General features: G+C 37.8%; 2 protein-coding genes and 1 long non-coding RNA gene across 3 annotated transcripts; 2 read left to right on the top strand and 1 right to left on the bottom strand.

Moving 5' to 3' along the window:
• Positions 1 to 4,436: 4,436 nt before the first annotated feature.
• On the bottom strand, positions 4,437 to 5,639 carry LOC140180083 (uncharacterized). The gene is made up of 3 exons (XM_072220480.1): positions 5,389 to 5,639; positions 5,058 to 5,265; positions 4,437 to 4,961 (listed from the first exon to the last, which is right to left on the bottom strand). Exons 1-3 carry the CDS (start codon positions 5,637 to 5,639, stop codon positions 4,437 to 4,439), a joined length of 984 nt encoding a protein of 327 aa, XP_072076581.1.
• A 3,472-nt stretch (positions 5,640 to 9,111) lies between these two features.
• On the top strand, positions 9,112 to 11,112 carry LOC112758821 (uncharacterized). The gene is made up of 3 exons (XR_003179819.2): positions 9,112 to 9,525; positions 10,625 to 10,673; positions 10,785 to 11,112. It is a non-coding gene; the product is annotated as an uncharacterized lncRNA (long non-coding RNA).
• Positions 11,113 to 14,856: 3,744 nt separating this feature from the next.
• Positions 14,857 to 15,207, top strand: LOC140180082 (secreted RxLR effector protein 161-like). Its single transcript, XM_072220479.1, has one exon. The coding sequence runs from the start codon at positions 14,857 to 14,859 to the stop codon at positions 15,205 to 15,207; it is 351 nt and encodes a 116-aa protein (XP_072076580.1).
• The last annotated feature ends 2,689 nt before the right edge of the window (positions 15,208 to 17,896 follow it).

Below are 17,896 nucleotides of genomic sequence, written 5' to 3'. Positions count from 1 at the left end.
GGAGTACAAGATAAATACCTGGGACTGCCCTCTTGTTGGGAATAAGACATCATTCCCCCTTGAGAAAATACCTTTGACAGAGAAATAAAATAGACACAATCACAACACAAGAATTTAACGTGGAAACTCCAATTACCGGAGAAAAAACCACGGCCGTTGTCAAATGACAACCAGAGAATATCATTATGTAAAAATTGTTACAACACATAGACTTCTTTCTCTCACCGGCACCCCAGTACACCCACACTCTCTCAAAGCAAATATCTAACTACACCTCACAACACTCTCTAATAAAGAGTACAGAGGAAAAGAAAAATCAGATACAAGCTTAAAGTGTTTCTGACTGGTACAAAAACAAATGGAGAACTTAGCCTCATATTTATAGCCTAGGCCACCCACTCCATTTGCTATCCTAAGCAATGTGGGACTAATTCAACCAAATCCTAACAATCTCCACCTTGATTGAAATAGTCACACATCTTCAGCTTCCATTGTCAACACCGACAATTCTTTGCTGCCATTGTCTATACCGACAATCATAGTTCAGAGAACTATCATACTCCACCATGAAAGTATACTCACTTGGAATTAGACCACTCCAAGCATTTCACCTTGGTACAGATCGAAACCTTGCTGAAAATTCATGTGCAACTTCCAAATTGGCTTTTCCTGGAAGTTCTTCAGCCATCGACCTAACTCCGCCACACACCTTGCATCTCAACGCCAACCAATGCCCGTGTGCAATTGTGGACCCGATTGCCACAACTTATCCTTATCCATGGCAGTGCGGTAATACCATGAGGATACTTCTTGTCTTCTAGAGAACATCATCTTCTCTCATAGAGAGAGCAACCAGAGATCTTCTCCTTCAACGCCTTGTGCAAACCTGATTGTATCAACACATCCTTGACTTGTATTTGCCACAAGCCAAAATTGATTCTTCCATCAAATTTCTCTATTTCAAGCTTCACAGCACTTGAATATCCTGACATTGTTGCAACCGTATACTGGAATAGTATAACTCAACCGTGCACTAGGAAGGGTCCCCAGGAAAGAGAGGTGGGTCACAATGGACACACTTAAATACCAAGTCTTTCCTTAGCCAGAACCTTTCCAAACAGCACTCTCACAGTGTCACACTGCCTTCCAGCAACAACAACAGGAACCAAAAATCAACCTCAAGCCACAGGACAAAATTCTTTTCTGATGTGGAAGGTCAAACTAGGCTGCAACCACAGAGCATACTAAGAATAAATCCCACCGAACCGAAGCTCTTGATACCACTTGTTGGGAATAAGACATCATTCTCCCTTGAGAAAATACCTTTGACAGAGAAATAAAATAGACACAATCACAACACAAGAATTTAACGTGGAAACTCCAATTACCGGAGAAAAAACCACGGCCGTTGTCAAATGACAACCAGAGAATATCACTATGTGAAAATTGTTACAACACATAGACTTCTTTCTCTCACCGGCACCCCAGTACACCCACACTCTCTCAAAGCAAATATCTAACTACACCTCACAACACTCTCTAATAAAGAGTACAGAGGAAAAGAAAAATCAGATACAAGCTTAAAGTGTTTCTGACTGGTGCAAAAACAAATGGAGAACTTAGCCTCATATTTATAGCCTAGGCCACCCACTCCATTTGCTATCCTAAGCAATGTGGGACTAATTCAACCAAATCCTAACACCTCTGTAGTCCAAAAATCAAAGAAAGCAACCTTTGGAGCTATCAAGGATAAAGTTCAGAAGAGGATTATGGGTTGGAAAAGAAGTCTATTGTCATCAGGTGGCAGACACACGCTATTGAGAGTGGTGGGGGAGGCGATTCTTATTTATACACTCTCTTGTTTCAAGCTCCCAAACACACTGTTGACTGAGATTCATAGCATGCTCTCGCAATTTTGGTGGGGTCAAAAAGGTGCAGAACGAAGAATGGTTTGTATTAAATGGGACATAATGACGAGACCGAAGAAAGATGGAGGGCTGGGAATCAAGGACCTAAGGGCGCAAAATTTGGCCTTATTGGGCAAGCAATGTTGGCGTCTAATGAAATACCCTAATTATACTCTATCAAGAATGCTCAAAGCTAAATATTTCAGATATACAGATTTTTTACATGCAGAGATAGGAAGCGTACCGTCGTGGGGCTGGAGAAGTGTTCTTGAAGGGCGCAAGGTGATCGAGAAAGGCTTGTTATGAAAAATAGGCTCTGGTACTCATGTCCGCATCTTCCATGACCCTTGGCTCTCACCACCAGTGCCCTTTAATGTCCCTCAAACTGCACTCACAATCCCGCCAAATCTGCAAGTGCATTACGTTAGTGCGTTACTAAATCCTGATAGAAGTTGGAACAGAAATCTGATTGAGTCAATTTTTTCAGTTGATATATACAATAAATTTTTTTCAATCAAACCAACAGAGGAGGAGGATGAAGTTAATTGGTGCTGGACAAAATCTGGTATATATGAAGTTGGGTCAGGATACAAAATTGCTTATGGATTCTTTCATTCTCCTACTTCATTGAGGCCCCAGAACATACAGAATAACAGAGTATGGAATAGCATTTGGAAATTGAAATTACCTCATAAAATTAAGATTTTTCTATGGAAGAGTCTTCATGAAAAGCTTCCGGTGTTGCAACAAGTTCACAACTGGTTTGCATCCACCCCTGCCACTTGTCCAAGATGCATGTTGAAGGCTGAATCAATTTCTCATTCTTTGTTCCAATGTCCCCTGTCTTCAATAATCTGGAGCCTAAGCTTAATAACCCCTGACCTATCGATGAGAGAAGAAGAGACCTTTTTCAATTGGTGGCAATGAGTCTTATCTTGGGCAGCGGCTCAATTCAACGGTAGACAAAAGACCCTCTTCATAGCGGCGCTTTGTTGGAGCACTTGGAAAGCGAAGAATCAGTGTGTTTTTGAGAAGGTAACAAGCCCGGCACCAGAGATAGTGAAAGAAGCCAACAATTTAGTGCGTGAACTCGTGAGCCATAACTGATGGATGCTGCTAATTCTCTTTACTCTTACTTTACTCTTTTCTAAACTCTTAATCTTAAATGGGATTACCCAATTCTTTTGTACTTCCTTATAGAACACCTTTATTTTATATTAATAAAATAACATTTATCTTTGAAAAAAAATGTTTATATTGGTAATGCTAGATACAGGGGTCAATTTTTTTCTCCAAAATTTTAGTTTTAACAAGTCAATAATTTTTATAATCAATAAATATTAGCTAAGTTAATCATTTTATCAATATTTCAAAGAATTTAACATTAACCCATAATTCAAGAATAACTAAGTTTTAGCTCCAGTTTAGATAAACTTCTTAAATAAGTTTTTTTTTTTAAAATTAAAATATAAAGACTTTTATTAATAACAGTTTATAAATAAGTTATTTTGTATTTGGATTTTTAGTTATATAAGTACTTATTTTAAAGTGATAACATTTGGATAAATGACACAATTAAACCAAATGGAGAATAAAATTACCTAATTCTACTAAATCAAAAGATCACCCAAAAGCACCTTCCTATGTAATTCGAATGAGCAAAATTCAGATTAAGAAAATGAATAATTTGAATTAGACAAAATTGAATTAGCAGAGGTTTTTGTAATTCGAAGTAATCCAATTCGAATTATTCATGGATGTAAGCCTTACGTAGTTCGAATCAGCTTTTTTTTTTTTTGAAATAAAAAGCTCAACACAGTAAGGTGGAGCATTTAGAAAGTCCAGAGTTACAATACAAACACTAAACAAAAAATCGTAGTTATCTCTGGTATTGCCATCAACAACTAGATGGAATAAAGCCAACTCACTCTTTGTAGCTCCTAATTGACTTGGTAATAACTTCCGCAATGCATGTTTCTTGATTCCTGAAAATTCTGGCATTCCTTTCCAACCACGTATTCCAAATGATAGCAAAAAAGCCAATCAGTCACCTGTTACGTTCGACTTTTCTTACAGGAGTTCCTGTCCAACTCTCAAAGTGTTGCTTAATGGTTCCTGGAATAGACCAAAATTTATTATAGGCGTATAACCAAGCACACTACACCTGCCACGTGAACTCACAGCCAATGAATAAGTGAAAATCATTCTCAGTTTCTTTTTTACATAAAACACAAATCATATCCCTGTGATCAATAATGCCCAATTTAATCAATCTTTCCTTAGTATTGACCCTACCAACGAATACAAACTAGGTGAATAACGCAACTCTTGGTGGAACTAGTCCTCTCCATATAGATTTAGTGAAACTATAACTCGTAATGTCCTCCGAGAGAGTCTCAACCTACAAATCCTTCACAAATGAGTTAGTAGAGTAAACTCCTGATCTATCAAATTTCCATACTATTCTGTCCGCCCTCTCACTTGTTAACCTGACAGATTGTAGAACTCCATAAAGTTGGTTAACTAATTCTAACTCATTGGAATAGTATCCTTCTCCAATGAAAGTTCCATATCCACTCCAGCCCATCCTAGAACCCACAGTCCCCTATTACATATCCGACTTGATTTGAAACCGAGAAAAGCCTTGGAAATACATCCTGCAACACACCACATGGTAAGCCAATTATCTTCCCAGAAACGAATTCTTCTATCATCTCCTAACTTTAATGATAACCCTCTGACCATCTTATCTCTCGCTTGCTGTTCTCTTATCTGCAACTGACAAATGTCACTCCACAGACCCTTTGTATTAGGAACCGGCTGACAAGAAAGAAGGACATTTGGATTCAAGTCATTGCAAGAGCACATAATTTTTTTCCATAATGAATAATCCTCCTTTGAAAACCGCCACCACCACTTGAACAACAATGCTATATTCCGGAGCACTGCATCGCCCACGCCCAAACCCCCGAAGCGTTTTGGAGCTTGCACAATATCCCACCTTACCAAAGGTACCCCATCCCTTATGTCCTCATTACTCTGCAAGAACCTCCTCTACAAAGATATCAACTTATCTGCTACTACTCTGGGCATCTTATATAAGCTAAGATAGTAAACCGGCAGACTATTAAGCACATATTTGATGAGTACCAGCTTATCAGCTTTATTAATCGTTTTGGCTTTCCACAGATTGAGTTTCTCTTCTACTTTGTCTATAATAGGTTTCCATGTCTTAACCAATTTCGGATTTGCTTCCAAAGAAATACCAAGATATTTGACTGGCAACGTTGCTTCCTTACACCCCAACATGCTACACATCCTTTCTGACCACTCTCGCTCGCAATTAACAGGAATCAAGCTAGATTTATCAAAGTTAATACTCAAACCAGACATCATCTCAAAACACCGTAGAAGCCGCTTATAATTGCAAATAGTCTCCTCCTCCGGGGGGCAAAAAATTATTGTGTCATCCGCAAATTACAAGTGAGACAACTCAATATTGTCTTTTCCAACCAACAAAGGAGAGATCCTTCCATGTCTTACTGCCTCTCCTACCATCCTATGAAGGACCTCAACAACAAGAACAAAAAGAAACGGAGAAAGAGGATCCCCTTGTCGTAAGCCCCGTTCCATCTTAAAAGATTTAGAAGGCGAGACATTTATCAAAAGTGACATAGACGCCATGCACACACATTCCTTGATCCACCCTCGCCATCTTTGCCCAAAGCCCATTTTCTGAAGTACAATATCCATAAACTTCCATTTGACTCTATCGTAAGCTTTTTGAAAGTCCAGTTTGATTATTGCCCATTTCTTCTTTCTTTCCTTCAATCATTGTATAGTTTCACATGCAATCAAAGCCCCATCATGAATCTTCCTCCCCTGCACAAACGCACTCTGAGTCTCCCCTACTAAGTCTGGCATTACCCTTCTCATTCTCCACACTAACACCTTCGAAATGACCTTATACACACACCCTACCATACTAATTGGCCGAAGATCTTTAATCTCCCTTGCTCCCACAAACTTCGGAGCCAAAGCCATCCATGTAACATTAGAATCTCTTGGTAGCTCAGCTGACTGGAAGAAATCCATGACAGCTGCAGTAAACTCAGGACCAATTTTCCCCCAACACTTCTTTATGAAGTTCATATTGTAGCTATCACAGCCAGGGGCCTTAGATGACTCGCAATCCCAAACTGCTTCCTTTATTTCGTCAGCCGAAGGCATCCTCTCTAAGTCTGTAGCCTCCTCTTCCTGTATCTTGTTAACTAGGCCATCCTGAATACCTACCAAAGGTGACGCTTCCTGATGATACAAGTTCTTGTAAAAATCTCTCATTGCACTCTTAATCCTGGCTTGATTCCTCACCAATCTGCCACTTATAACCAATGCATCAATCCTATTACTTCTTTTTCTTACTGAGGCTAAATTATGAAAATATCTAGTGTTCTTATCCATGTACTTAGCATGTCGGGACCTTGACATCTGCTTCCAATGGATTTTCTTCCTGACATACCAACGCTTACAGAAGCTAACTAGAGCGCTCCTTCTTGCCTCCATAATCCCATCATAAACTCCATCACTAGCCAAATCATCCAACTTCCTGATTTCATCTTCCAACTGCTGTACCTTCAAATCAATATCACCAAACTTCTCCATGTGCCATCTACTCATAGGTATCGTCAAAGCCTTCAACTTTTCAGTAAATTGAACCTCACCTAGACCCCTCCATTCCTCCTTCACCATTCTGAGAAACCCGTCATGTGTGAACCAAGAATCCAGACTTCGAAATGGCATCAGCCCTCCTCTTAATCTACTGTCCTCCACTATCGAAGGACAATGATCAGATAAACCTCTTGGCCCACCTTTAAGCCGTATCTTAGGAAATTGTTCAAGCCATTCCAGGCTAACGAAGACTCTATCAATACGACTACAAGATTGGCCTCTGAACCATGTAAATTTACGATCATTCAGTTCTAAATCCACTAACTCCATATCCCGTATCCAGTCTCTAAAATCTTCCGCTGATGCTGTTAAAGCATTAGCTCCTTTTCTTTCTTCTACTCTCACAATCTCATTAAAATCACCCATATAACAAATGGGGACCTGGCATACTCCAGCAATACAACTCAACTCCTCCCACACAGTTAGCTTCTCCTCCCTGACATGCGCACCATACATCAAACAAAACACACAATAAAAATTATTGCTTATCAACACCCCTTTCCACACACAGCCACCTCTCCCCTTTATAACAGTTACTCAACTTAAAAATCATTTTGTCCCACATTAATAATAGACCTCCAGAAGCCCCTTCGGAACCCACATATTCCCAATCCACCGCATCATTTTCCCAAATTTGTACTACGTCAAACTTAGTAACTTCATTCTTCTTTGTCTCTATCAAGCCTAGTATATTCATATTATTTTTTCTCTTAAAATTTTTAACCGTACCCACTTTTTCAACACCCCCAATACCCCTCACATTCCAAAAACTATAATCATTTAAGCACATTATTACACACCTTATTCCGGTTTTTAGGTCGGCTCCTTCTTGCTTTCTCCTTTTGCTATGCTTGCCTTCGTTTCTGTGCAAGCACTTCATTCTGAGCTTGAAGAGCTGCCATAATGTCATCTTCCTCGTCATATGGGACAGCCCCTGATTCACTGCCAAGGCCCAAGCAACTCTGTTTTCAACCAAGTCTTCATCCCAGCTTTTTATTTGCTTCACAATATTCTGATAACTGATTACATCCTTTTCAGAATTCTCAACATCCTCTAAGTTCCTGACCGCCCCATTGTCTTCAAAGCATGTTCCCTCCCTCAGAGTATCCTCACCCCTGAATCTGCTTCCTCTACTCCATCATCCCTTACCAATCTTGTAACGATGTTCTTTTTACACTCTCATCCAGACTTTCGTGAACCATATGTGATATGGCATTAGTTTCATTCAAGCTCCCTATTATTCTTCCCCCTTCCTCCCTGTCCAATAGATTGTCGCCATCTATCACAGAGTTGTTGACCGCATGAAGCATCCCCGCACAAGAGAAATCATTCATCCCTACGCCATTTACCTTCATTACCATAGAGGTTTCCATCGTTGGCACTGGCTTGTTCCCTCCAACACCGTCATGCTCCTTCACGGCACCGCCAATGTCAAACTCGTCATTCACCGTGACAGCAACCGTTTTCCAAGCATCTCCGCTGGCACCACCGCTGACCTTCTGCCGGCCAACTTCCATCCCTACCACTCCTCCATCATATCCCGCGTCGCTATTGTGATTCACGTTATCCACCACATCTGTGTGATACCCAAGACCCTCCTCCCTCATCATTGTCCAATGCATCATATCCCCTGCACCACCACCCGCAGCAGCTGCCAAGAACTCCTTGTGAAAGCGCAGTATGATGAAGTCACTGTTGCACCTTACGGTAGCAGCAACAGGAGTGTGATCAACTCCAATCCCTTTCCCATCTCCAGGCGGTACCACGCTCCTACCCAGGAGTACATCCCATGTTCCACATCCGGGTTGGGTTACTCAGCCCGCCCATCCTCCAGGATCAGCTAGCTCTTATGTGGTTTTGGCCCACATTACACATATTCTCTTTAGTGTGCTGATGTACGTTATTGAGCTAAATGTAATCCCATAACCATCGATCTAATTATAGGAGCTTCCGTTGCTTTTTTCAAATTTACCGAAATTTTCGTGCGCCATTCATCCAGTTCTTCGAGGGAAATGACCCTTCTATCCATTCTCTGTTCGTCTATCAGTGCCTGTGTCACCATCTCCGCTGCCATGTCCCACCCCATCTTTAATGGTATCTCCCGTGATTTAGCACGGACGCCAAATTCCAACTCTTTGCTGCATTCTACTCTACTTGCCTCTCCTGTCTGCTTCACGCTGTTCAAACCAGCCACCACGGTCACTTGGTGGTTCCCACAGCCAATTAAACTCTTTTGAAGATATCTGGTATTAGTTAGGGGTGTTCAAAACCGATCCAGACCGAACTAAACTGACGAACCGAATCGAAAAAATTGAGAACCGAATTAACCGAAAACCAAAAAAACTCATTTTGCTGTTTTTTGTACGGTTCGGTTCGGTTTTCAGTTTTTACTCTCAAAACTCTAACCGAACCGAACCGAATCGAATCGGTTCGAAAAAAAACCCTAAAAATGCCTAACCCCACCCCCCATACCCCTACCCCCCAAACGAACAAAGGTTGCTGCGCGAGTGTGAGAGTGCCCCCCCCCCAGCCGTCCTTGTCTCCCTGACCCTAACCCGCCAAATTCCCAATCCCTAACCTGCGGCTGCGCTCTCTACTCTCTAGTCTCTACTACCCAGTCGCTCTCGCTCTCTCTTCTCCAAATCCCCAAAGCACGACGCCACCCACAGCACCACGCCGAAGCCTTTCTCTTCGCGGAGACGCCTCCCACAGCACGACGCCGTCGCCGTTGAGACGCCACCACCCAGCGCCAGCAGTGTTTCTGAGTTCTCCCACTTAGCGCCAGTAGCCCACTATCATCAGTTCAACCCACTCCCAGCACGGCAGCACCTCCGAGTCTCCCAGTCAGCCTTCCTCCCAAGTCAACATGGAGCCCGAGTCACCGATTCAGGTAATTTGCTGTTTATTGCTATTTACTGGTTGTTTATTGGTGGTTGTTTACTGTCAATATGGAGCCCGAGTCAATATGAACCATTTGCTATTTACTGGTGGTTGCTGTTTAGTGTTTATTGCTATTTATGGTTGCTATTTATTGCTGTTTAATTTGAACCATTCCAAGTCAATATGGTTGCTGTTTATTGCTGTTTATTGTTTAATTTGCTGTTTTTTTTACTTTAATTTTTTTTTACAAAGTCTTTAAGATTCTAATTCTAATTTTACTTAAGAATTTTAAAGATTTTTTACGAAGAAATTAAGGTAAAAAAATTCCAATAATCACATTAGATAATCGTTAAGATTCAAATATAGCAATCTTCCGTCTATCTCAATGTACCATTAACAATTCTGTGACAAAAATAACGATATGAACTAATATTTATGCTAAAATTGATTGAATATAATGAATTAATGATAACAGTTTGATTGGATTTAGGAAGTTTTTTTTTTTCTTTGTTTGAATTTTGATGCTTTGTTGTTGTTAGGTTTCTCGAAGGAACGATTTTGATGTTTCATTGTTTCATTTGTCTGGGAACAATGAAGCATCTGGCTTCTGTGATACCAAATTATTTATTTTTAATATTTCATAGACCAATAATTACGGGAAATTATTGTTTTTTTTTTGTTATTGTATTTAACGGGATCTTGTGAGTGATATGATGTGGTGAATTGATATGACCGATGCTATTCATTTGAGAAGTAGTACTGACTCTGCTCTTGGTTATATATCACTGTCCCTTTTATTAGGTTTGGATTGGATCATGATTAAAGAACTACTACAAATTTTGTGAATTTGCAACAAAATATTCATTGTTTTTGGAGATTCTCAACTATATGTCTTGCTAATATTTCCTTAATTTTCCCTAAACTAAGGTTGCCTCTTCCTGCATGGTGTTTTTGTTGTTGTTGCATCTTTAGGTCTCATACGTGATCACTAGAAAGGGAATGAATTTGCTTAACCACTCAACCAACTTCGTGTTGGTTCCTGGATCCTATTTGATAATAGTTTTAATAACTTTTATATAAATTGAAGCTTCTTTCGATTATTAATGCAGATCACGAATAGCAGTTGCCCCACTGGAACCGTTGAAGATTTTGCTACAGGTTAGTTTAACCATTTTGCTACATTAGTATCCGAAGTTCTTTGGATTCCAACTAATCTGGCCGGGGTGTAATCTAATTCGTTTGATTTTGCTGGGCCTTGCTGATATGCAGGTCCAGAATCCTCATAACATTAAATACAATGGAACTGTCCAAGGCCTAAAATATATATGGAGAACTGAAGGTTTTCGTGGACTGTTCAAAGGGAATGGTACTAATTGTGCTCGGATACACCTAACTCTGCAGTGAAGTTCTTCAGTTATGAGCAAGCTTCTAAGTTAGTTTTACTTTAGAAGCAAAGGAATGATTGGCTGATTGTTCTTTTATTCGACATTATTTTTGTTGGCATACTATTCAAAGTGGAGCATTTTGCAAATCAACTTTAAATGATAGTAGAAGGGGGGCGCTGTTGGGAATAATACACCATTCCCCCTTGAGAAAACACCTTTGACAGAGAAATAAAATAGACACAATCACAACACAAGAATTTAACGTGGAAACTCTAATTACCGGAGAAAAAACCACGGCCGTTGTCAAATGACAACCAGAGAATATCACTATGTGAAAATTGTTACAACACATAGACTTCTTTCTCTCACCGGCACCCCAGTACACCCACACTCTCTCAAAGCAAATATCTAACTACACCTCACAACACTCTCTAATAAAGAGTACAGAGGAAAAGAAAAATCAGATACAAGCTTAAAGTGTTTCTGACTGGTGCAAAAATAAATGGAGAACTTAGCCTCATATTTATAGCCTAGGCCACCCACTCCATTTGCTATCCTGAGCAATGTGGGACTAATTCAACCAAATCCTAACAATCTCCACCTTGATTGAAATAGTCACACATCTTCAGCTTCCATTGTCAACACCGACAATTCTTTGCTGCCATTGTCTATACCGACAATCATAGTTCAGAGAACTATCATACTCCACCATGAAAGTATACTCACTTGGAATTAGACCACTCCAAGCATTTCACCTTGGTACAGATCGAAACCTTGCTGAAAATTCATGGTGCAACTTCCAAATTGGCTTTTCCTGGAAGTTCTTCAGCCATCGACCTAACTCCGCCACACACCTTGCATCTCAACGCCAACCAATGCCCGTGTGCAATTGTGGACCCGATTGCCACAACTCATCCTTATCCATGGCAGTGCGGTAATACCATGAGGATACTTCTTGTCTTCTAGAGAACATCATCTTCTCTCATAAAGAGAGCAACCAGAGATCTTCTCCTTCAACGCCTTGTGCAAACCTGATTGTATCAACACATCCTTGACTTGTATTTGCCACAAGCCAAAATTGATTCTTCCATCAAATTTCTCTATTTCAAGCTTCACAGCACTTGAATATCCTGACATTGTTGCAACTGTATACTGGAATAGTATAACTCAACCGTGCACTAGGAAGGGTCCCCAGGAAAGAGAGGTGGGTCACAATGGACACACTTAAATACCAAGTCTTTCCTTAGCCAGAACCTTTCCAAACAGCACTCTCACAGTGTCACACTGCCTTCCAGCAACAATAACAGCAACCAAAGATCAACCTCAAGCCACAGGACAAAATTCTTTTCTGATGTGGAAGGTCAGACTAGGCTGCAACCACAGAGCATACTAAGAATAAATCCCACCGAACCGAAGCTCTTGATACCACTTGTTGGGAATAATACACCATTCCCCCTTGAGAAAACACCTTTGACAGAGAAATAAAATAGACACAATCACAACACAAGAATTTAACGTGGAAACTCCAATTACCGGAGAAAAAGCCACGGCCGTTGTCAAATGACAACCAGAGAATATCACTATGTGAAAATTGTTACAACACATAGACTTCTTTCTCTCACCGGCACCCCAGTACACCCACACTCTCTCAAAGCAAATATCTAACTACACCTCACAACACTCTCTAATAAAGAGTACAGAGGAAAAGAAAAATCAGATACAAGTTTAAAGTGTTTCTGACTGGTGCAAAAATAAATGGAGAACTTAGCCTCATATTTATAGCCTAGGCCACCCACTCCATTTGCTATCCTGAGCAATGTGGGACTAATTCAACCAAATCCTAACAGGCGCCTTGGAGTAATGGTGGAATTGTCTTTGTGTGACCTCAAGGGCACGGGTTCATTTAAATAGGTTCACTGCTGCCAGCAGCGGCTAACATTGTTGAATTATTTAAGTGCATTCACTTCAAATATTTTAACTCTATTTTCTGATTGTTTCTTCCTATTTTGACAGGGGTATACTGTATATGTATAGGCAGCAAACTGGAAATGGTACATTCATTTTTTACCATTTTTTCTTATGAATAACTTGTTAGCTTAAAATTTTTTAGTTTTATTTTTTTGTAGTAGAAAGTTTGTGAAATGGTTTAGAACTTGTGTTGACTGTTGAACTATTGAAGTTCTTTAATTGTCGTATTTGAATTATGTTGTCGTTAAATTTTATTAGATCAAAACTTTGTTAGCCATTGTGTATTTCGGTTTGTCGATTTCAATGTTACAACTTTGCATAATAGTATGGTAGAATTTTTTTTGATTTGATTGAAAAAACTGAACAAATCGAACCAAACCAAACCGATTTTAATTGGTTTGGTATGGTTCGGATGACTTTGACAAAAAACCGAACCAAACCGAACCACACTTTAATTAGACGATCGGATTAGATGGCTTTTCCCTCAAAAACCGAACCAAACCGTACCGCAAACACCCCTAGTATTAGTGGCATCTTCTGTAACATGTTTCGCCTTATCATCAAGCTGTCTCCGATACTTAGCCTCTTCCACAAAGATCTCTTTACCCCGCAATCGCATTCGATTCATCACTTGTATTGCTTTCAGTGCCCATCCCTTCGTAGTATACCTTATGAAAGCAAACAAGTGGATCCATCCATTCTTCTGTTTACGCGACAGATATATGTCGTTTATCTGCCTTGTCCACTCAAATAAGTGAAACAACTCTTTCTTCAAACTATCTTCCGGTAAATTGTCCACAAAAATTGTAAATGATTCTTTTTCCAAGCTTTATCCCACCCTGTGTATTAAAGTTAATGTTCCTATACATGTTAGTGTTCCTTTATCCACACCTACTCAAAGAGTTGTTCCAACAATTGTTGAACACCTTAATAGTGATGAACAAGATTTAAATGATAATACTCCCAATGAAGAAACTAACTCACAAATATCAAAAAGAAATGAGTCTCAAGAAATACCATTGAGGATATCTCAAAGGAAAAGAAAGTCAGCTATTCCAAGCTATTATGAGACTTATTTACAAGAAGAAGATATTGGAATATCTAAAGATCCAGTTTCATTTACACAAGCCATAAATAGTGATGATTCAGAAAAATGGATTGATGCCATGAAAGAAGAGTTAAAATCCATGGAAGATAACAAAGTTTGGGATATTGTTGCATTGCCAGAAGGTGCTAAATGTATTGGTTGTAAATGGGTCTTCAAAGTTAAGCGAGACTCAAAGGACAATGTTAAACGATATAAAGCTAGACTTGTTGCTAAGGAATTTACTCAAAAGAATGGTGTTGATTATAAAGAAACATTTTCACCTGTTTCTAAGAAAGATTCATTGCGTATCATTATGGCACTTGTGGCTCATTATGACTTAGAGTTACATCAAATGGATGTAAAAACTGCCTTTCTGAATGGTAATCTTGATGAAGTTTATATGGATCAACCTGAAGGTTTTCCAACTGAAGGAAAAGGTCGTATGGTGTGTAAACTTAAGAAATCAATATATGGACTAAAACAAGCCTCACGACAATGGTATATTAAGTTTAATAATACCATTCTATCTTTCGGTTTTGAAGAAAATATTGTTGATGTATGCATATACCGAAAGGTCAGTGAGAGTAAGTTTATCTTTCTAGTCTTATATGTTGATGATATTTTGCTTGCAACAAATAATTTGGGAATGTTGCATGAGACTAAAGAATATCTTTCTAAAAACTTTAAAATGAAAGATATAGGAGAGGCATCCTATGCAATAGGAATTGAAATTTTTCGTGATAAATCACAAGGATTGTTACGATTGTCTCAGAAGACCTATATAAATAAAGTTCTAGAGAGGTTCAACATGGAAAAGTGTTCCAAAGGAATTGCACCAATTTAAAAAAGGGACAAATTTAGTCTTATGCAATGCCCAAAAAATGACATAGAACGGAAGTGAATGGAAGGAATTCCATATAGTTCTGTAGTGGGAAGTCTTATGTATGTGCAAACTTGCACAAGACCAGACATTAGGTTTGCAGTAGGAATGCTTGAAAGGTATCAAAGTAATCCTGGAATGGATCATTGGAAAGTTGCAAAGAAGGTTTTAAGATATCTTCAAGGTACAAAAGATTATATGCTCATGTACAAAAGGTCTAGCCAATTAGAAGTAATTGGTTATTCAGATTCAGATTTTGGTAGATGTGCTGACACAAGAAAGTCTACATTTGGCTACTTATTCTTATTTGGAAAGTCTACTATGGAGGCAGAATTTGTAGCATGTTTTGAAGTTACAAATCAAGCTTTATAGCTGCGAAATTTCATTTCAGGACTTGGCATTGTTGACTCAATTGCTAGGCCATTGAAAATTTATTGTGATAATTTTGCAACAGTATTTTTCTCAAAAAATGATAGATATTCTAAAGATGTCAAGCATATGGAAATAAAGTACTTTGGTGTTAAGGAGGAAGTTTAGAAACAAAGAGTGTCCATAGAACATGTTAGAACAGAACTTATAATTGCTGATCCATTGACTAAAGGATTGCAACCAAAGACATTTAAGGAACATGTATATAGAATGGGTCTTGGTTCTTCTGAATGATGCTAACACTCTGAGCTCACTATGTTTATTTATGTGTTTTCTGAACATTGATAGTTTGTTGTTTCTAGTTAAAGTAATATTATTGTATGAGTTATAACATAATGATCTAGAAACTTTATGGGACCGATATAAAATTGTGTTATTTATGTAGCTTATGTAGTAAGATGCTAGTGGTTGTAGTATATGGAAGGAAATGTGTTTCATATTAAATGCATGACTGCCATAACTCACACAAAGTATTTTACCATATTAAAGTAATTATGTAACGTGTGAAACTATAATTACACTTAGGCCAAGTGGGAGAATGTTGGAAGTTTATTGTAATTTAAACTTCTGTGGTGGCCTAATTGTAATTATCTATAAACTATTAATGATTTAATCTCATCCGTTAATTCTAATGTTTGATGGACGCATTAGATTTAAAGATAATAACACATAAAAAGGTGGTCCTCTCTCTGCCTAAAAACACGACGTCTTTACAGTTTCACTCACTGAAAATACTGAGAAACTGTCATCCTGATGAATGTCTGAAAGAAAGGAAAGAGAGAGAAACCAGTCTTGAAGTTCAACTCTACCGTAACCAAAACTCTTCTAAACCAATCTTGAAGTTCAACTCTATCGGAACCAAAACTCATTATGGCAATCAATCTAAGTATGAAGATCACAACTTTTAACATTCTAATTAATGATTCTGCTAAATTAAGTTTACATGTGTTTTCCCACCGTGCTCGCCCTCTCTCTCATGCTCTCATACTCTCAGGAGTACCAACGGAGTACCTACGAAGTATCTAGTTCGAATCAACTTGATTCGAATTAGGTATGGATGTGGCGTTAAGGTAATTCGAATCAGAGTGATTCGAATTATACATGCAAGGACACCCATACTAATTCGAATGGATCTGTTACAAATTTTTATAATATCCCTAATATTTCTTAAGTCATTTTTTCAAATTATTTTGCATGGAATAAAAGATTATTTTGTGGATAATTTTTTTTTTAAATTACTATGCATGGAATAAAATATTTTTTAGGAGTACTATAAAAATTTGTAATGTCTCAGTGACTTAAGTAAGTAGATGATAAAAATATATTTTTTAATTTTTAAATTATTATTGATTATATAGAGTATTTTATTTAAAATTTGAGTGCATGCATGTATTTACCTAAGTCACTAAAACATTACAAATTTTTATAGTATTCCTAACATCTTTTAGAACTTTTTATTTTTAATATTGGAGTGGTAGTGGTGTTTTTTTAAAATGTGAATTGTTGGGGTGTTATACTCAAATGTGGAATCGTTTAATTAGAGAAGCAGAAATCGGACCGTCCGATTTATCAGAGGTACAGAAATCGGACCGTCCGATTTCTAGAGGTACACAAATTGGACTGTCCAATTTGTGGGAGGTACACAAATCGAACCGTCCGATTTGTGGTAAAAAAAAATTAAGGAACAGAAATCGGACCCTCCGATTTGTGTACTTCCACAGTTTTAAAAAATACCAAAAATTACAATGTTAAGGTATATCACCACTTCTATTTCCATAATAAAAAAAATTAGCCTTTCTTTTAAGCCATTTGTTTAAATTATTTTGTATGGAATAAAATATTTTTTGTGATATAATTTAAATAAATTTATTAAAAAAATTAATAATTTAAAAATTAAAAAAATATATATTTTATTCCATGCATTAAAAAAAACTAACCAAAATATCTAATTATGAGACTTCTTTCAAAATTTTATTCTATGCAAAATAATTTTAAAAAAATGGCTTAAAAGATATTAGAAATACTATAAAAAATTCGTAAGGTCTTAGTGACGTAGGTAAATACATGCATATACTCAAATTTTAAATAAAACATTCTACATAGTCAATAAAATTTGTCAAGCTGATTCGAACTACGTAAGGCCTACATCCATACATAATTCGAATTGGATTACTTCGAATTACAAAAACCTCTGCTAATTCGACTTTGTCTAATTCAAATTACTATTCTTTTTCCTAATTCAAATTGAGCTCATTCGAATTATATAGAAGAGTGATTTTGGGTGATCCAGGTAAAGTTTTTTTATTTGATAGAATTAGATAATTTTGTTCTCCATTTAATTTAATTGTGTCATTTGCCCTAAAGAGAATGGATATTAAAATAACGATGATAACAAATACCTTTTAATATTGAATGTTGATTTTAAATAACTTAATCATTGATATGTTATACCACACACAATGTTAAATGCAAATTTAATAATAAAAATAGAGTGGCAGAATGATAAAAAAAAATTACTGGAAGGAACACATGTAGTAGATGGTTCAAATAGAATATTGCGTGAAAATGGTGATGAAGGACCAATATTTCTAGTAAAAACAAAAAACATTTTTCATAGAGCTAAAAATGAAAG

This window comes from Arachis hypogaea, chromosome 16 (genome assembly GCF_003086295.3).
Source record: "Arachis hypogaea cultivar Tifrunner chromosome 16, arahy.Tifrunner.gnm2.J5K5, whole genome shotgun sequence".
NCBI lineage: Eukaryota > Viridiplantae > Streptophyta > Magnoliopsida > Fabales > Fabaceae > Arachis > Arachis hypogaea.
The sequence above is the reverse complement of the archived record's forward strand: the minus strand, read 5'-3'. Positions and strand labels throughout refer to the sequence as shown.

Bases quoted from the DNA above. Each gene is read 5' to 3' on its own strand.
- LOC140180083 (XM_072220480.1), bottom strand. From the start codon at position 5,639: ATGGGCTTTGGGCAAAGATGGCGAGGGTGGATCAAGGAATGTGTGTGC. The intron at 5,266-5,388 runs GTAATTTGCGGA...TGATAAATCTAG, and splicing joins AATATTGAGTTGTCTCACTT to CTTGATTCCTGTTAATTGCG. The intron at 4,962-5,057 runs GTACTCATCAAA...ATATCTTTGTAG, and splicing joins TTAATAAAGCTGATAAGCTG to AGGAGGTTCTTGCAGAGTAA.
- LOC140180082 (XM_072220479.1), top strand. From the start codon at position 14,857: ATGGAAGGAATTCCATATAGTTCTGTAGTGGGAAGTCTTATGTATGTG.